Source organism: Nilaparvata lugens, chromosome 1 (genome assembly GCF_014356525.2).
Source record: "Nilaparvata lugens isolate BPH chromosome 1, ASM1435652v1, whole genome shotgun sequence".
NCBI lineage: Eukaryota > Metazoa > Arthropoda > Insecta > Hemiptera > Delphacidae > Nilaparvata > Nilaparvata lugens.
Genome location: NC_052504.1, coordinates 20,662,475 through 20,684,058, shown reverse-complemented (window position 1 = coordinate 20,684,058; position 21,584 = coordinate 20,662,475). Strand labels below are relative to the sequence as shown.

Here is a 21,584-nt window from a genome sequence, read left to right as displayed (position 1 = left end):
TCATTTTGATACAATTTTGAGTGTTGAGTTTATTTTATCAATGAATGATCTTTGAATGGAATCTTTGAGTGGAATTGATACGGTCAAGTCCAACACTTGGAAATCCTTCTTTTTCTCTCTAATTCTTATTTAGTGAATTTGCCAATAAAATAGTTTCATATCTGTTACTGGGGAAGTTTGTGCTTAAGAACAAATTGATGTTTGTGGATTATGGAAACATAACCTGAGATATTCGTGTACGCTTTCTAAGCTTATACATATGGGTCATGTATGAATAATTGAGTGATGATGGAAGGAGATAGAAAGAGCTACAGCTTTAGGTGGGTTACGAACCACCAGGACGAATACTTTCAAGCTCATAATTCGCATTTAGCATAGCCGGCTCAAATGGTTATCCGTTCAACAGGGGGAACAGGCTCAGCTGACTCACGTCTTTTATCTAATATTATGGGGCATCCATTTCATCAAGATCTCAGTAGATCAAGAGTCAGCCCGGGTAGGCAACTTCAGTACGTACAGAGTTGTTGGTCAATTTTCCGAAAGTATATATATTTCCCATTCCAAAATTTAAAAAATCCCTATAGAATAGAATATAGCATTAGCTAGTAAAAGGAAAAACCAGCCCCTACCCTTCAACCTTCAGCCAATTTCTATTAAACCAATTCTTTCTCAACTCTAACCAGTGTGCAACTGTCTGTGCATCAGCCTGCAACGATAACTTGACGAAGTCATCGTTTCAATGGGTCGCCGTCAACCTGTCTCCCCCGACAACTAGTCTCCTCGCTATTTTGATCACAAAAGGAGCTTTACTGTCGGGGAGACTAGTTGTCGGGGAGACTAGTTGGCGCGTTCCCGTTTCAATTTCTCACTTGTCTCAGTACCTGAAGAAATTGTAAAAATAAGCACTTCACGAACTGAGACCCTCCCAATGTAAGTTATCAGCCATCCTGATTTAAGGATTCTGTTTGGAAAGGACTTGATGAAAGATGAATATTTCCTCTCAGCGTTTGATTATGAACCCGATACTCTTCTTTCTCCTCATTGAGCGCTGTATACCTACCTTTTCAAATAAAAGCTGTAAGTGTGAGCAGATCTGTTGGATCTCATAAATTCCAAACTGGATCCATTCATTTGAAAAAATCAAGGTTTTATAATGGAATCTATTGAACAAGCATTGAATTTTCTATCTCGGAGTACCATCACTATTGTTAGATCAGATAACAACAGTTCCAAAGGCAAACAACAGTATCGAATTAGAATCTAAAAGCACTATTCCATTATTCATGACTTCCCGTACCAATAAATCTCAATTGAATTTCCTGCTAAATAATAAATTCACTGCACTCACAGATAGAAACCTGATGAGGAATATTCCTAAATAAGATTGATTTCATCCAATGTTGAATTGAATTCATAAAAACCTTCAAATAGAGTTGTATCTACACTATAGTAAAGATACTTTTATCTGATTTCATTAGATATCAATCGTTCTCAGCTAAGTCTCCTCTGTGTAAGCTACGAGAAATAAAATCAAAATTTAAAGTTACAATATAAGTACATCATAATGATATATGTCATGATTTACAGTATAATTATCCTTAGTAGAAGATAAGCTTGAGACTAGACGCTATAGAGGTGGTTCAGGATATTTCGAAAAAAGATTTTATCACTTCCTACAAAATGTATCTTCTCAAGCTACAAGTAGCTTGACATTCTTCTTCGTAAGTGAGAATATTTTCATCATTTATAAGTGAAATGTTGGAAATGGGATGGCGTTGTAATGAGCCTATTAAAATGTTCGTGCTCGACTCACGGTTAAACGCTAAACTCAGCTCAACGATGAACTTCTTCGTGAAGTGGAAGCTGGAAACTGAAAAGTTCACTTCTCAAACTGTTAATCAAATCTAAATCTCAAAATCATCTCTCAACCTTAATTCTTACAATAATAATTGATAATTTTGTCGGATAATGAGTAAGGATTTAAAAAAGTCTTGACAACTATAATTTTAATGCCTCTCAATTGTGAACAGCAGACTAACTTGCAATATCCAGCTACGGTATCTCAAGAACTCAGAAAGTGAGTAATGTTTTTCAACTTCTATGCAGGAGGGGCTCTCCTCTGAATGAATACTCTTTTCATACACAATATAGGAAAAAATAAAAATTTAGAGATTTTTTCTAGCACAGTGATCGAATAGTCTTCAATTATTTGAGTTCAACTGACTTGTCCAGTAAAATTATTATGAATTTTAAATAGGATAGCTAGAGAAAATGATCTCGAATAATTATCGTGGAGAGTACTGAAGCATCGTTGGGAAGTAATTGAATATTGATTGATGATCATCGCTCAGAGCTTTAAGAATAGAATTTATTACATACATGAACTGACTGCACTTCAAGTTGCCTACAAAGAGGTATAATGTGTTTCGTTTTGAGTAGTTTTCTTTTGTCAGAATATTCATGAGAATCGCTTCTACAGCTAATTAGTAGTCTCATTTAGATAACTGTTTCTCTTTCTTTGTGCCGTAATAGTGTCAATAATAAATAGTTCGCGGGTCAGATTGAATCATATTTATTGCTTTTTCAACTACATATGAATACAGTTCCCTACTATAGTATGAATATCGGTATGCATAATCGAAACATTCATTGTCTCAAGTTGTTGAATTTGTAAAAAATAGGTCTGCAGATTTTCTAGCATTGTACTAACTCAATCTATTGTAACTACTGTTATTCGGCATGATGAGCTGCATTCAAAACATGCAAATTTTCTTAGAAAAAGTTTTGATTAGACCAACTCATTCTTTTTCAGTAAAACAGTTCATTTGTTTTTATATTGATAAACAAATTTCCATATTTCCACTCACATGCAGAACACATTCCTCATATTCCTGCTATATCTGCAATATAATATTGAACACTCTCGTACTTGATGAAGAAAATCGATTAAAGAAAAGAGCAGGAATATAGAATGTTTTTATTTATTAGTCGACAAAAAATGGGAAAAATACTAACTACTTGACTATTCGGATTTCTGATTCGAATAAATTGACAACGGAGGTTCAATTGGTAAAGGTCAATTTTAGGACCGAATTCACCAAAACGAAAACTTGGTTTGAGCTCCATTTGATTTTTAAACAAGAAATCATATCACAAAACCAATTAAAAATCATCTGACTTGAAACCAACTGCCACTCAAACCTAGTTTTCGTTTTTGGTCAATTTGGGCCTTAGTCCAGCAAAATGTAAAAGCAAAAACAACTCTGAAGAATAAAAAGATAAACATTCCCGTATCCTCAATCCAGGTTTAACCAATCCAGATTTAAACTAGGTAATTCGAAGTTCAAATTTGGACGATAATTTTGTATCTCTAACTTAGGTAAGCTGTCTCTCAATCTAATAATATTACTTGTGTAACTTGAATTCATCAAAATTTTCTCAGAAGGAGGTTGGTCAGTCTCAGCAAAAGGTCTCAGGATTTGATTTTTATAGCCATCTGTTTACAATTTACCTGATCTGCACAGTATTTCATGATGGCTTGTTATTTGTTTATCATTTCTATTCCATGAGAATCTTTCATTTGATAAGAATAATCTTCTTTTAAAATTTCAATGATAATCGTTCTATAATCTTTAGTCCCATCTTTAATGCTTTGAATAATCATGTGTCATTTTTCGAAATAGATTTAAGCTTTTATTTTGTATGATAATTATATGATTTTGAACAAAACTCGTAGTTATGAATGTGAATTTTCAAATCTGTCCAATAGATACAAGGGATTAGCAGGAGTATGATCAAGTACATATTGCAGAGCTTCAACATTTGACAGCAAGATAAAATAACAAAATACAGTATTACAGAGTTAGGTAGCATGTGAAGTGCATAAAGTAGTGACAAGTGGACAAAAGCTAAACTAGCTGTTGCATCTGTTGCACACTCCATACAAAGCGAGAAAAATTAGTTGTTGAGCCAGCACTTGATTAGCTTTGACAATGAGTCTGATTGATTCCATGTTGAATTGCACCAGCACCAGCCACCAGCTCGAATACATTCCACGTTCAATTTGTTAATAAATTTCAAAGCACTGAAAGAGCTTTTTGAAACGCTAAACCCTGCGTCGCATATTTACTTCTGGATTGCAATGAGCGAATAGTTCAATTTTCAATTGTCAATTACATTTGAATTGGTCGACTGTCGCCATGATTCACTAAAATAATGTAAACAGTTTCGTATAGAGCTCTCATTGTGATCGCACATCCGTTTGAAACGAAATATCACGAGCAGCATCCACACAAGAGGCACTTGAACGTCATCAGTGACACAAGTACTGTTGTCAAATCCCTTTATTCTGTCCTATGCCACAGCACGTGTGCACGAGCCTCCACATCCATTGTTGAAGCATCCCACCATCGATCACGCAAATAAACACTAAACTAAACTCTGCATACGTTATACAGATTTAATTCCACCAGAATCCTATTTGTTCAGCCTACTCCACTAGCATTAATCTACTAACAAATTTCAATAAACTGCCAGGTGCTGCTGTAGGATATTGCATCGTGCGAAAAACACTGATCGTATTAGAGAAAAGTATTTGCTGATATTCAATAGAGCATTTAATCAAATGACGTTGATATCCTGTAGGCAATGATTTAAATAGTATTGTTTGAATATTTATTTATCTGGGAAATTTACTGCAGTTAAAAGCACAAAAACTCACCGCTATACGATATGTTCCAAAAGCTCACATCATGAAACAGAACAGTCGATTGTCTTGAATCATGTGTTCTTTTTTTGTGGTGATAGAAGGATGGTATTAGTTGAGAGGAGAGCTATCCAATTTTATCCATTGAAAGGAGAAATTTCTCAATTTTCTGGCTTCATGGGAATCATTTGTGAGCTTGCTCTGTGATGATGGATGGTGAGTTTTTTTATGTAACATACGTCCTTGACTGTTGAAGCGATAACAAAAGACAAAGATTTGTATTTTCTTTCCAAAATATAGTTTATTCACAACTAGTAGAAACTAAAGCAAGTTGAAGTTCAATTACATTAAGAATATTTTTATCACACGATAAGTGATGTTCAATAAATTATAATCGTCTAATAAGAAATAATTAAAAAAACATCACAAAAAACTGAAAGAGTCCAGAATCCTAAAATGAGATGAGTAGCTCATTCCATGAAATTTTCAAGAAGTAAGTTGAACTTCTATGGAGTTCAGAATGTGCGACAATATATTAGTTAGGAGGAAATTATTATTGTGATGAATATGGCCAAATCAATATTCAACAAAATTCTTCATGTTTGGAACATGAGAAATGAAAACAGAAAGCTCATATTGTAATATGGTAACTAAATATGAAGACTCTCACATAGTATTCTAGGGCTCAGGTCTTGATATATTATGTGTGTCGTAAAGTGAAATAGATAATTGTTATTACAGGCTTCAAACTTATTGAAAAATGGCGTCTCACTGGGAGTTTATGTACATTATTACTAAATATACTTTATTCTCATAAAATGAATAATGAAAATATTATATGAATCGTCTTTTTATTGCGTTAATGTCAGGAAGAGAAACGTTTTGAAAGTCATCTATCAATTACCAAGCAAACTTTCAAAAAAATATCATTTAAAAGCTACTTTACATTTTTTGCCAGATTTCCATTATTTACTTTCTTCTCAACAATAAATTATCCGTTCTCTAGTGTGAAACAGATTGATCTCGTAAGAAAATCAGTTAAAGCTGTATTAAAGCCAATTATATTTGAACCATGACGTTTAATTTCATCAGATTTCAGGTATCATATTGATTTTTATTGTGATAAATACAACTGACCAAAACGATCTCATTAGATGACCGGATTGTTATCACATACAATTTTAAAGAGTACTCTCTGTACTTGAGCTCTGAAGTATGAAGCTAATTTTATAAAGCTCATTTTATCTTGTGTTCATCGCAGTAGCTCCACTATTTTTTGCAACCTACAATAAGAGCATCAGAATATTACATTCCAGAAGCTACCTCGTCAGTTGCCAGTCTCCAAAGACAATAACAAGTTAATTAAATTAGAAGAGGCTTCAATTAGAATTTTCTCTAATGAGTATCACAGAACATTGCAATATCCGAGCTCCGGGCAGTTGGAGATTTGAGACCGGGATCACATTGGACGTGTCAGCTAACGCATAAACAGGATCCTCTCATGTTGCGATGCACCCAGTCCAGGTATCTGGTGACGCGCGTGTAAACACCTGGATATCCGGGCCTGCCGCATCCCACGCCCCACGACACGATCCCTGCAAGTACACAAAATGCATGTTGATTATCATGAGAATAGACATTAACACATTTGAATTGATAAGAGATTTAGTATAAATAGATCAACAATAAATTCTTTATTGAAAATAGATTTAGTATTCTGAAGAGATTTAGTATAAATATGTCATAGACCTAGATATAAGCCGGAGATGTAAATAACGATCCATAAGATTTTTCATGATTAGGTTACTGTCTAAAGTAAGTTTAGACAGTAAGTTTTTGTAATCATTTATTTTGATTTCCTTAATTTGAAACAAACCAGGTGTAAAAATAGCTTACTATGAAAATAGCTATACGAAAATAATATTATTCAATATTATTTCTATCTGTGAGGAACATGCACAAAGAAATCCTTGTGAGTGGGAGTGTCGACACGTTCTCATCTAACAATATAGCCTCACACTCACCAGTAGTGCAGCATTCATACAATGGCACAGATTTGTTGGCTCAATTTGTTAGGGGCTTTGAAATGCACTTTTGTCAGACACCATCAATGCAGCTCAATATCTGTTTACTTTATCGAATAAACGACGAGGAAAATTCAGCGCGTGCAGCGACAAAGTGGGAACGGAGATGGAAAACTAACTGGAGCACTCACTCCGCACTCAGCGCCGCACGCGTCCAGCCTGCCGCATGCGGGAGCATCACGCGAACGCAAATGACATGTAAATCTTTGTTGAACTGTGTGCACTTTGAAGTTACAACTCCTAATTGGCCATTATGAGCTTGTATTCTAGGCACGCTCTAGCTTGAGAATAATAGTTTATAAACTGAGACACATTCCTCCAACTTGATGCTTCATTTGAATTGATAATCTCATTTGAATTTGATTCTTAGAATATACTTATAGAGATAATATACGGAAGTTGTGCCGGTAGAAAATACTAATTCACTACAGTGTTTCTTGCATGTTCTCTTCTGATGGATGCGATGTTGCAATTACTGATGTCGAGTGTATTAAAAGAAATGAGAATGTATGAAATGATTACGAGAGGTATAGGTTGATTGAAGCTGCAAGTTTCACGATCGAAGAAAGATCATGGATAAAGAGGTCTACTTCACACCCGTAAAAATATTTTTGACAGTGTTGCTGATTATGAAGGATGGTATGATGGAGAAAAGTATGATGACAATATTAAAATGTAACAGATTGGCTATTTCATTTATAAGTAAATTCGCTACCATTGAGACAGTATTCCTAAGACTGTATTCCAAAGATTTGACGTAAGTATTGATTGAATTGGATATGAAATAGAATCAGTTCATTTGAGAATTGGGAATTAATTTTTAATGTTTATAATTGTTTTTTTGATAGTTTGAACGCAGGAACGATGTGAAATGGAACTTACCTACAAGCTCATACTTGTCATCACCAGAGCTTATGATAAGTGGTCCCCCACTATCTCCCTGCAACAAAAATGGATTTTGCCATATCACATGAACTTTGAGTTGTATTGCGTGAATCCTAAAATGAAAGAAATATTCGAAAAATATGTGAGATTTTAAAACCATGCAATTCTATATTGATCATTTATAGACTAGCTATATCAATTATGTGAGCAATAGACTAATCTGATGGACGAAGCCGAGTTTTTGGCAAAATATGGAAGATATACAAGGTGATCAAAGTTATAGTATAGACAAATCAAATTGCTTAAGAAATATATAATTTATGATTTCTATTCATATTCACAACTTTCAGCAAGACATCACAGGATACATCCCAAAACAGTTCCAATTAATTTATAGAGTGGAAAATGTTTTTGGCCTTTATTCTCATGTGCATATACAGTAAGTGAATAGAATTACAAGAATACGCTGGTTGAACTCTGCTTTCACTTAGCATGTCACAGTTATCTACGACAGCATCATTTTTAATAAATTACTGGAGTATTAATATGCGTTATGAACAGTTGATATCAAACAATCGATGGTACTCTGCTCAAGTTGTAACTTCAGCCAGCGTATTTTTGAATACACAAGTTCAGTTTTTATATGCTACTAGCGTACAAATTTACTTTGCTCACCCACACCAGTATATTCCACATCAAATCCCTGAGATAAAAGTCTTCTCATGCATCACTTCATCGAATTTGAACTATCCAAGCTAAGTCGCTAAGCAGTTAGTTAGTAGAGATAATGATGAATGAAAAAATATTCAATATATATTTACAAAACTACATATTCTTCTGAATTGGATATAACCCTCATTCAGTTCTCGAAAATCCTGGTGATGATTATTGGAATCACTAACTTAAGTGAGCTGACTATTACACATTCTTTATATTCGCTCTCTTCATTGTTATTCACTATTCAGTTTGCATTGGAAGGAGACAATCTCAACAAAAAAACTGAATAAAGTGCCGAAAGTTCGAGGATTTCCACCTCGAAAACGTATTCAGTAAGCATACTGGTACTCAGTGTGAATCTGGATTTTTTTAAGCTAGTACTAATATTCTAAATAATGTCAGGAGCCCAAACCTAGAAGACAACCCGATTTTTTGCAGGTTGCAGGTAAGATTGCATCTTCCAGGTAAGATTCGACTGATCCATAGTTTGACAATATTCTACTTTTCCTTACTGTTTTATATTCCAATTTTTTTTTCACTAATATATAGTCTACTTCTTAATTAGTGATCACTCTTGAAAGATGATATTTGTTTTCTGGATTGAATTTATAATGATTACTTACCTGACAAGAGTCCTGCACCCCATGACCAGCACAGAGCATGTTGTTTGTTATCCGACTTGGTCTGTACTTGGTGGATCGGCACTGTGACATTGTCAGGATTGGCACTTGCACCTCTTGCACGGTCGGAGATAACTGTCCTCCTTCCGATGTTCTTCCCCAACCAACAACTGTTCCCACTTTTCCAGAAGGATCCGCATCTGGAAAAACCGATCACATGGTGAGTTTTTATATTCATGATTAGTAATGACATAATAACATCATGACATAATGATAATTATAAAATCATTAGTAATGAAGTATCCTTCCAGAGATCCAAAATAGAGCACTATGAAATTAGGTACTGATTATAGATGTTATCTCTTAATTTCATCTGATTCCCTCAGTTATTAATAAGGTGCATGGATATAATTTGATCAATATAATATATGAACTTCAGAAAGTCATCGATTTTAAATTCTTTTTGCCAATGACAATCGCTGAGTTCTCCCTGTACCTTACATAACTGAGTAGAAATTTTCTTACTCAATTTAGTGCTTGCAAATGCGATGTGGTCAGTTTCTAAATATTTCTGAATCATGAACTCGTTAACCAGAATCTCAATAGGTTGATTTCAATATTGAAGTATCAAGAACAAAACAGTTTCAAAAAATAAATGTATAAATAGAATTTCAATGGTTTATGATTTTGCTTGTGTGGGTAACTAATTAAATCATTGTACTCATCATATTATCATAATCCGTACACTCATAATTGTATAAGTACTTATATAATGATTATGATACTTGAAGACTCATACTCATATAATGCTCTTTGGAAAATATAATTAATCGATTCCATTGTACTAAATTTTGTACAAATGATATTTATTTAAATATTGTTCCATTATTTCTCTCAAAACTGATCATTCTTAAGGTGCGTAGGCCTACAGATATACGCGCCGCGAACATGAGCAATTCACTTTTAATCAGCTGATTATATCTGTATTTTTACAGAAACGGTAAGATACAGATATAAAAAGCTTGGCATCAGCTGATTGAAAGTGAATTGCTCATGTTCGAGGCGCGTGAATCTGTACGCACCTATAAATGAGCATCATCTTGTGAATTTATTGCCTTGTAGCTTGTGTTTTGGAAATGATTCAATATTATTGAATACTTCTTCCTTGTCTAAATCTGAGAAGAAGAAGCTGAGATAGATATTTTATGACTGTATTTGTTACGAATGAGATAAACTTTAATCATAACTATAATTATGATTCATATAACAATATTTTCGTACCTGTAGGTGGAAGACAGACTGGCCGAATATTCTTCGTGAATTCAACTGGCTTCCGAAGTTTCAGGAGTGCAATATCATGATTGTAAGAGTTCAGATCGAAATTACGGTGGCGTACAATTGAAGATACCATTCGCATTATCGCTGGAGAATCAGTGGTCACGAACTGATTATGATCACCTAGGATGATTCTGATTTTTGATCTTTTGAGTCTGTGAAAAGAGTCAGAAGGTGAATATCACAGTGCTAGATCGTTGAGGATACAGCAAGAGTATATAGATAGATAGATAGATGATACCAACTCAAATTCAAATTCAAATTGTTTTATTCATAAAATATCACATATTCACAAAATATAAAAGTGTTATAAATTACATGAATAAATTCTCCCTGCCTGGATAATAATCTGCCTGGAGTATTCTATAATTTAAAAAATCATCAATAAAAAACGCTGTGACTTTCCTCTATTTCACGTATCTTCGAACTTCAAGTGTATTCGAACGCATGAAGATAATAATTACCTATAGCCTATAGGCTATACACCTCCACCTGGAGGTGGTAGAGGATAGAAGTGGCATACAATTAGGAAGCATTCTCAACATTGGTGTCAATAACATAGTATTATTGCAAGAATATTCTGTACTATAAAATCATCAATAAACTAGCGCTGTGACTTTCCTCCATTTCATGTTTCTTGAACGTATGAAGAGTGGAAGTGGTATACAATTAGAAAAGTATTCTCAGCATTAGTATCAATAACATAATATTATGATTGTACTTGACAACTATTGCAGTGACAAAACTCCAGAACTCTGAGTGTCAGAAGCAGTATATTATGTAATTCTAATACTGTTTCTAATTACCTCTCATTTTTAGGGTTCAATGACTTCAAACTACTTGATAGGCCTATATCATGAAAATTTCTCACTTCATTGTAAAGATATTATGAGTTACATTGAAAGTATCAACAAGTTACATTGAACGTTCTTCAGTTCCTACAGGAAATTTAGTCAACGGTGGGCTACTGTGAAGAGTTTCAATATCATTCAGGTGTATAAATAAATCAATATCTTAAGAGTAGTGAGACTCCTAACATTCTTTTGTCAATGCTACTATGCTTCCTGCTCTTGCCACAATGGAATTCGATTGATTTGTAGATAGTTTCTGTTATAATTTAATAATCATTGAGTCCGTAGGCTACAATAATTTTTATTTATCTATCTATTGGATAGAGCAAACAATACTATAGTCGGAAAAAACAGGCTATTGCCCAAAACTTCTTCAACTAATTTTGTCATATATTGTCCAAATATTATAATGTCAATGTTATCTGATAGCCTACTATCAACAAAATAATATTCTATTATCTATGATTTGTTTATGAATGCTCAAGTAAAATATACAAACCGTCGCACGCAGTGAGCTGCAGTTAGAACGTAGTCGGTATTGATGAGTGAAGCTCCACAGTGGAACTGACCATCATAGACAAGCCTGGCCACCCACGGGTATCTGTTCACTCCTGTCGGCCTACCTCCGACTATTCTGATCTCCTGGTTAATCACACCACACTCTGCAAAGCACAGACAAATCACCATTTATCTTGTCTACTTGATTACCAGACAATTAAAGATGAATTTGGTTTGAATTTGAAGTCAATTTGGTTACCAGACAAGTAACTACTGAATATTATAATAAGGAGTAACGTCCACAAAATATGAAAACACAATCTGAAATTATCAACCTTCATTATTATATATAATACTATAAATAAACAGAACCTGGTTTCGTGGCTTCACGATTGTCAAGTGGTTGACAATTTCAATTTGTGTTCCATTATGGAAAAGTACCATATCACACACAACATACTGTAATCCACAAAATATCATTGGAGATTCCAAACACACAGGAAATTCGACCTCTTTGAGACACATGCCAAGTGATGAATCATTTCCAGGAAGTCACTTATCCATTCGAAACAGTTTTCTTTGCAAGTTTAACAACAAGTTTTTCCTTCCTTATTTGTGATTTGATGACAGGGGATGTTTTTTTCACGGAAGTGGATTGGAGAAGTGAGCTCATGAAATTGATCACACTGTTGGATCATTATACCACAAACAGACCTAGTCTACACGTGCTACCCTCATAGTGTGCTTGTATTTCATGGGTGAAAAGAGACTTCATGCTGCGGCGAGTTGCACGCGTTTTGAATAAATGAATATTCTGTTCCAAAATAAAACCGAATGTGAGAAAATCATTAGTATATGACGCAGGTCAGAAATGCATATATAAATTAATTTTCATGTTACATATTTTTTATATTGGGTCTTTGTTGTATCATCCATATCTAAACTCGTAAGCAGAATCTTCAGAGAAATGGCCACAATTAAATTATTATAATTTGCGCTCAAAAGGGCTGGGATTACTTAATTTAATTTTTCAATCAATAATCACTTTAATTTGATCATATTTTGGTCGCCTTTGCAAGTATGCTAGTTCAAATTATTTCTGAACACAAATATTAGAAGATTTTGACAACAAATTTTACTATTAAATGATCCTATTCTACCGTTCTGACTTTAATTCTAATTAGAAGAAAGCTAGATTGAAATATTTTACTGAGCTTTCCATTTGAAATTTCAATAACTCATGTTTGGCTGATCTGAACTGGTCTCGAGGAAAACTCATTTCGCTTTATTTAAACTTCATGATTCTCATCAATAAGGAGTTCGCTTATTAAGTTCGCTTAATTAAAACTCATGGCTCTCATCAATAAGGAAACCTTCATTAACCAGCAAATTTTCCAAGCTTCCAATTTTAACATTCAAACAATCCTCCATGTTTATTTATCACTCACATGTCATAAACATGAGATTTGGATCCTATCAGAACTCCTTATCCAAGATATAGGCTAGTGTGACTGGAACAAATCATTCGAATTACGAAATTGCAATATTCTACACAATGACCTAGAGAAGAAATTGTTCAGTGAGTAGTGAGATAAAGGTGTGTGATATAATATAACTGCAGTGTTTGAACTTGACCGACGGTTTGAGCAATACAGTACAAGGTGAAGGTAGGTGCAGGGCAGGGAGCAGAGACTGTGACCAGTGAAAGCTTTCCTTACGGCAAGAACAGGTTTCCAGATTGTCCTTCTCGTCTCCATCATCCGTCGATGATCCGAAAAACAGTTCGTCGAACAGCAGTCGTCCGGTCCGGTTGCTCACGTTATCATCCAGTTCCTGCAACAAACAACATCAACATTTGCGTCATGAAAATTGATAGTCATCTACATGCGGTAATGTTGATTGTATGAACGAATGAGAGAGATTATATTACACAAGATGTCGGTATATCCGATACAATTTGAGCTGTTCGTTAATTCTTGTTAAGAATAATTTAATTATATTTTATTCGCCAAGAAATTATAGTCCATTTTTCAATGATCAAATGATAAATTTTCATAATTGAGATTAAATATTTATCAAATAGTCGATTAACTACATTGTTAAAAATCGAATTGGCAACGTTGCTGAGTTGGAAACGGAGAGCGCCATCTGATTTATCAAATGACAGACAAGTATAGCAACACCAATGTTAATCAAATATAATGTGGACCTCACTAAAGAAGATAGCTCTAATTGTGGCAGCAGAGTCGTTTTTGTATTTGAGTTCACATACTGCACAAATCAATTAATAGCATCCTAACACAGATTCTTCTTCTTCTTCTTGTAGTGTTTACAATCTTGTAATACAGATTGACAGCACCTAAATCTTGTTCGGTAATCATCCTCAGCTCACTATCAACCAAACAGAATTAGGCGGTTTTTTTTCTTATAAATCGCAAGGTTACAAACACACTATCAGTTAAACATGAGTTTCGGCTCATGGCTGAATCCGCTGTTTGATATATATATGATTTTGATCAGTTTGTTTGAAAAGAGAAGTGGTAAACGTCCACTTTGTACCAAATTTTGAGTAGCATAGTATATTTTAGAAAAGGCTAATACTTGCAAATCCTCATTTGAACCTGTGTATAAAATTCAACCTACTTGTCAACTGCAACCTCCTCAACATATTATTTAACTTGCCAAGTCATTTTCAGGAAACATGAAACCCCTCTGGAATGAGTCGGTGGTGGAAGTATGTTTGGGAAAATTCAACTCCCGCTCTACCTCATGATCTGAGATCTGATGAGGCGATTTGATGGATAGCACTAATGATAACGATTTCTAGCATTAGACATATCAACATTTTCTTCCCAGATTTAATCACTTTTCAATACATCATCATTGAGAAATGATAGCATAAGTAGATATTCCATGGTATAGGGCGTTTATGTCGCAACTTTTAACTTTTACTGTTATCTCAAACTGATAGTTCACGTAGTTCTTTCCTGTGAAGCTTTATCACGGTGTCTCTCATATTGTGCCGTTCATACACTCTTACCTGGTCAAAACAGTAAAAATCGACAATAATCGACAGTAATCGGCTTGAGATAACAGTAAAAGTTACGACATGAACGCCCTATACCATGGGATATCTACTTATGCTATTGTTTCTCTATGACATCATCTTCTCAGTTTTGCTATTAAACTCTCATACTTTGATATTCTTAGCAAATCATGTTATTTAGAATACGGTAGTACAGTAATTTGAATTCTGAATTCAATCGGTAGATCACATGACAGCCTAGACAATACTGATTGTCGGGTAGCCGAATACAAACAAAGGAAGAATAGATAGATGACCAAAAAGAGTCAAGGCCTCCTCCCGCGATGGAAGTTGCTATCTGACCTAAGAAGTGACAGTACCTTCTCTGGCAGAGGCCAAGGACTACTTTCACCGATTTCACAATTGCTCACACAGACGCAGCTCGCACGGTCAACGCATGACTTCTATTTGTGCAGACTGCAGACGCTCGTCTTCTTGCGTCATGTCACTCGACTCCACTCAACGATTCGCCAAACGATAATGTTCATGAAATTAGTGAAGCCACGCCTGGCAAGAATATTTTGTTCAATCCCCACTCGGAGAATACCTTAAGGGACCTTGAATACTCACCCAACCTTATGGGATTTTGTTGATACTGATATGTAATTCACAGATTTTATACTGCACAGGGGTGCCCAGCCCCCCCAAGGGCAATGGCGCATGCCCCCCCCCAATCCAAGTGTAATGCCCCCCCAAAGTACCCCATTGGCCAACCCTTTAGTTTTTAACATTAGTCAGTGTATGACAATAAAATTCACATCTTACATTCCAATCTTCCAAAGGACATTATTTACCTTTGGTCTTGTGAGGAATTCTTTCTGTTTTCATAATATTGTAAAAAATATATACCATCGTTTCTTATCTCTTTTAAAATAGAAATGAAGTTTTGATCCTTGACGTATCCTTATGCGTGCCCCCCACTAGGAAATACTGAAATCTAACGAGTGATTTTCATAGAACATAACCCTCATAAGGTGATTTCAGCCGAAATATGTTTCTTCCTTGTTAGGAAGGCCTTGAAAAGGTATCATAATGAAAATTTGAATTTTGGCTGTGGGACATAATTTTCTATTTTTGGGTCTATTCCCCTCCCACCACTACTAAATTCAAAAATACCTAAGGAATTCTGTTCAAAATTAATATTGTTCTTTCACGTGATGTGTGGCTTTCTATCATTAATAGAAAAAGATCCTAGTTGTATAGGGTAGAAGTGGTAGGTATGCATAATTTTGAAAACCCCTTAAAAATACACCTTTCTTGAAAACTCGTAGCTCCGGAACCAAAAATCGTAGAGTCCTGCGCGACCACTCAATTTATTGAAAATGTTATTATCTTTAATATGTTAGAGAATGCTTTTTCTCGAAAAGTTGAAGGTTCTCAAGATTAAATGGAAAACTTGAAAAAAGTCTGAAAGTTTGGGGATTTTTGGGGGTTTTGGGGGTGAAGTCACCCTCTGGCGTGTCAGCAAATTTCAGATTAGAATTCAGCGCCCGAAAATACATATTATTATAGAACTGTCGAGAAAAATTCTTTCGTGGCTGTTTCCTGAAAAACGACCATTCGACTGGACTATTATACAAAAAAGAAAAAAGTAATGAAGCATTACAATAATTACTTGATTATTGTGTGGTAAATAGGGTGTAAATTTGAAAGATTGAAATTGGCTTCATTTAATATTTTTCACAAATTTTTGACTAGAGAAGTGTTATCTTCTGTCAAATTCACTAGAGTTTGCAATGTTGTTTATAATTGCATTCCCATTTCAGAGACTTTAATATCATCATGAAATGCCTTCGAAATTGAAATAATTATTAGATTAAAATGTACATTACAATTCAACTTATCATTGGCTTTTGAGAAAATTAGGTTGCAACAGCAAGGAAACTCAAACACAGGACCATTAAAAATTAAAATTAAGCAAAGGAGATCAGAATAATAGTAGATGATGAAGTTATAATTTATTTTTGTCAAAAATTTATCTTCAAACTCATAGGCTTAAAATTACTAAAATTCCTGCATACAAAATATTATCAATTGTATTTTTTGCCCCCCCCCTTCTGAGCACCCCTGATACTGCACAATATAGTTTAATATGCTCTTGTTAGTACTGATATACTATGAATATTGAAATTTATAATACATAACTGTGATCATATTGAATTTGTTGCAGTGTAAGCGATGACTTTATTCACTTATTTCATTTATGTACGCAAGTACAAAAGCAAATCAATAATATTATTGTGAGAGAACCAACAATATCAACCCGATCGAAACTGTTTCCCACCAAAATTTTTTTATTTTATATTTTAGTATGAATGAGTTCATTAGATGGATGGATAACTCGAAAATGAACATAATATTTCGTCTAATGTTGAACATTTTCTGCAGAATTGTAGGATCAGAGTTGTGTTATTTATTTGCTAGGGATGAGAGATGTGTGGTATCTTAATGACAATCAAACTGTGGCTTCATTAGCAAATCATCTTATTTAGAGTAGGCCTAATACATAGCACTGGACGAAGTAAGTTGATAAGTTTCTATGAATTTGAACGGAAACAAGTAATAATCAACTAAATTAATTTAGTTAGGATTCTAGTTGGAAGGTTCTCATTGGAAGGAGATAGCTTTGAAGCCACCTGATGATAATAATCTTCATAAGTATCTGATTCACAGAGGTGAATTATCTTTACATTCTTAGAACCATATAGAAGATTTGAATTGAGAAGATAGAATGGTAGACAGTTCTGCAAATAACTCTCACTCAATTAATTAATATTGATTTAATGAAATATCAATCATTCACGTTGATCATTCACATCTAAGGCTGGCCAATAATGGCAGGGCATGCATAATAAACATGCATGTACATGCATGTTTAACATGCACACACACATGATCATAATGCATGTTCTGTCATCAGTGAGAGACTTCTAACATGAAATAAGCAAACAATAACAATAAATAAACCACTGAAAAATGACAAACAGAAAAAAGCAACCTCAAATTGCGCAGCAAACAAACAATAAACAACAAAAATCAGAGATTCAAAAACCAAACCTCAAAAAATTGTGATCGGAGACTTTCGATGGCTGTGATGACTCAACAATGTACGAGGACATGTGTTTCATGCATGTTTATCATGTATGTCCTACCGTTAGTGACCAGCGTAGTTTCTAATAATATCCTATTTCGAATTTTGAAAACTACCACATTTATGTACAGTGTGCATAAAGCATAAATTATTACCTGCACAGTGTACAATAAAGCTTTTCACAGTTGCTTGAAAAAGAACGATTCTCTCCAAGATGCTAACAAATCTCTGCATCAATGATAGAAATTTACAAATATCAACAGTGGATGGACTGAAACATCAGTATTGAGGAAGATCTGAAGAATAAATAATGCAAATTTTCCATCAGTAACACAAATACCTACGCTATAGATTTTGGCTTTCTACTCAGTTACAGTGTATAGTGGGTGGGACAATTCTTGCGAAAGCGGAAATTACCTTTTCCCTCTTTCGTAAAAAATTCAGGTCAAATTTTTGTTTTCAAATGATGCGAGCATTTATTCTTGTTGTTGATGATATCTCTCTACTCAATATATCACATTTTGTCAATAACACTCATTTCAATTACTGATGTATTATATAGCACCGATGATAATTCTATTAAACAAGTAAATATAAGAAATAGCACTTAATTTTTTTATGATCTGACCCATCAAGTGAGAATTGAGTAGATATTTTAATTTTTCAGATTGATCCATCGATTATGTGAAGTACTCATGTCACCCGTGAGTTTACCCATGAGTATTATGTTTTTACCCAAAAAGTGAACCATGATATTGAAAATTCTTCAAATCCATTACATTCCACTGTTTGTTGAGAAAAATGGACTAGCAGACCCATCGAGCAAAAACGTATCCTGATTCAAAGAGATATACACTTGAGAAGAGTTATTTTCGACCATACAATATCAATTACTGAAAATTCTTTATAAAATCACTTTTTTCATGAGGGCCTATCGCATGCAAGATTCTCACGCATTCATTAACTCCCTAGCGTTGTACACTTACAATAAATTTACGTTCAAAACTCACGCATTGACAAACAAATAAGTAGAAAACACTTTCGGTCGCTCTTGTTTCGCCTGGGAATGCTAAAACAGCTGAAGACAGTATAATTGGCCACGTAATAATGCTAGAAAGAGAAAGTGGAAGCACTGCATGGACGGTGGAGTGCGCAGAATTCGTTCCGTAAGTAGAATTCACTTGAATTGTGGAATCCAGGACACAGTGGACGGAGACAAACGGACTTGACATTGTGACCATCCATGTCCTCATCTCTTTCCGTTCTTCACTTATTGTTACTCTTTCACAAACTAGGAGGCCTGAAAAGTATTTGCATTAGAGAGCATCCTATTACATTTCTCTAGGCATGATGGTTAGTTAAGTTTTAACTTTTCAAACAAGTGGATACATTAATTTTTCAGTACGTTTTTTCCATTCTGTCCCTGTGAAAAATGAGAAACGAGGCTCTAGTTTTTCAAAACATTCTTTTGTGAGAGCTGATCCTTGGGGATGGAACATCTACACCATTGTAATCATTTTCCAACATCTTCAAAAAGACAAAATCAAAACATTGTTCGTAATGTTGAGTTTTAGAAACGGTGAATGTGAGGGTAGACTTTATCTTGCTTATCAATTTTCCACCGTTATAAACTGAGCACAAGCGTGATGAAGAACACAGCGAGAATGATGCTAACTTGAGTTCGACTCCATCAACTATGTGGATTTCAACGAGTCTCTTGTTACTACATGGATTATGAAAAATGCAAATTCTGAAAAGTTTTTCAATCGCTCTCCGTTTTATCAGGTATAATGAGGAGTAAATAAAGTTAAGTCCTCACAGGTTAAATTACCAGTAAACGCGTGTTACCTAGTAGGCTACCACCAAGATGCAGTTATGTTGTTTTTGAATCAGTCGTTCGTATGGAAACCACCCACATCAGGTACGGAAATATTTAAACTATTCAAGGTTTGTGATCGTTCAGTGAGGAACCTTGGAACGTTTTCCTGCTCATCCGGATACTTTTATAATTGAATGATGAAAGTGGCTTACTCAATGAACTTCTCCGATCATCGTTTATTATTTTATTATTTCTTTTTATTATATGAGTCGTTTCTAATCCGTTATTTACTTCACTACCCGTCTCTCAAGGGAGAACTAACAAGGTACTTCAACAAAACACATCAATCAACTTTAATCATAGTTGTTGTTCATATCATAACTTTCATTAATCAGACGATATCCTCACTGGACGTCCTTGCATGAGAAAGATGATAGGTACCGTACTCTGATTTGTGTAGCGTATGTAAATCTTGTATAACAAGATTATAAGACTCAATTAATTTTGTCATTCATGGGAGAAAATGAGCTATTCATGATTCATTGAGGTGATTATGTCAGTTTGATAACAATACCATCTTTGACATTCAGGTCGAGGCCTGGTCTATTGATGAGACTGACTTTCTATTGCTATTGACAAGAAACAATGGACTGTGATGATGAGTGTGCTAAGTAAACAGCATGCAACTAGTTACAACAAGGAAAAACTAGACTAGACACTTCTTGATTAGACAGCTCGATTGAAAGATTAGATAATTATCAGACGTTTTTGGTCTTGGTACCTGGGATGGGTACTCGTACTTTTTAATCATACTAGGTCTATTATATTCATGAAGAGGATGGAGTAGGTGAATCTGATGGTCAGAAATCAATGAACGTACGAGATACAGGGAAATCAATGTTACCAAACATGATGGAGTCTTGACGTCGACCACAATTGCAATAGCACATGGTTGAAATAATTTGAAACAGATTGTCATGCGAAATTATACGATGTAAATCAATTAGAAGATATATTTATCAGAACAGAGAACTGCCTCATTCTCTTCCTCCATAATCTATCATACAGGGATAGCCTACTCACTCGCCCCTCGTTTATATTCGAAGCAATTTATATAGATTTACTTTTGTCCGTTACTCCAATTGTTTCGTTACAGCTAGAAAGATGTCGTTGGCTTAAGGGAACCAGGAGGTTGTTGAAAACTTTTCTTGAAAATTTCATTTTTCGATGGATAATATTCTCCAGAATTTCCTCTTTACAGTGATGCTATACACATAGTATTCCAAATGTTGTAAAAATTTTGAATAATTTAAAAAAAACTGAAATTTTCCGTACCACATAAATTCAACTGAAAAATTTCAGCATTTCGAAAACTTCTTAACAACTGTTACGCTGAAATGAAAAATATGTATGTGGTTGGAACTGGGTATCATCAAAGAGTATAAGCACAAGAATTCTCTGCCAGAAGCTGTGATGAGTGCAATCAAACCCATATTCAAAGACTTATCACAGCCCAGCCTTCTAAAGAAATGCCTCCATGGTAAGAAACAGAACACCAATGAATTATTCAATAATGTCATTTGGACAAGAATACCCAAAAATTTCTTTGTCAAATTGCATACTCTGAGTCTGGACGTTTTTGATGCAGTAGGGGTCTTTAATGATGGCAATATAGTGATGCCTAGAGTCTTGGAAAAGGTGGGACTGAATCCAGGATTCTTTATGGTGAAATGTATGCGAGCTTGATTTGGTAAGAATTCGGGACAGTGAAAGAAAAATAAGTGATTTTGAGAGAGAGGCTAGGAGGAAGAAAAGAAAAATGGAAGAGCTACAGGAAGATCAGGAGGATGGACAGGCAGACTATGAATATTGAATGTTTTAATGTTAGTAAGTT

The 21,584-nt window shown here is 34.6% G+C and overlaps 1 protein-coding gene across 1 annotated transcript in view; it reads right to left on the bottom strand.

The window, feature by feature from the left end:
* Positions 1–6,083: 6,083 nt before the first annotated feature.
* LOC111043597 (transmembrane protease serine 9) overlaps positions 6,084–21,584 on the bottom strand; it is a 34,752-nt gene continuing 19,251 nt past the window's right edge. The window contains exons 10-15 of the mRNA XM_039424904.1: positions 13,414–13,528; positions 11,697–11,859; positions 10,293–10,501; positions 9,015–9,211; positions 7,672–7,729; positions 6,084–6,300 (exon numbers count right to left, since the gene is read on the bottom strand). Coding sequence (XP_039280838.1) covers positions 6,179–6,300; positions 7,672–7,729; positions 9,015–9,211; positions 10,293–10,501; positions 11,697–11,859; positions 13,414–13,528 — 864 coding nt within the window. The 3' untranslated portion in view covers positions 6,084–6,178. The remainder of the gene's footprint in view (positions 6,301–7,671; positions 7,730–9,014; positions 9,212–10,292; positions 10,502–11,696; positions 11,860–13,413; positions 13,529–21,584) is intronic.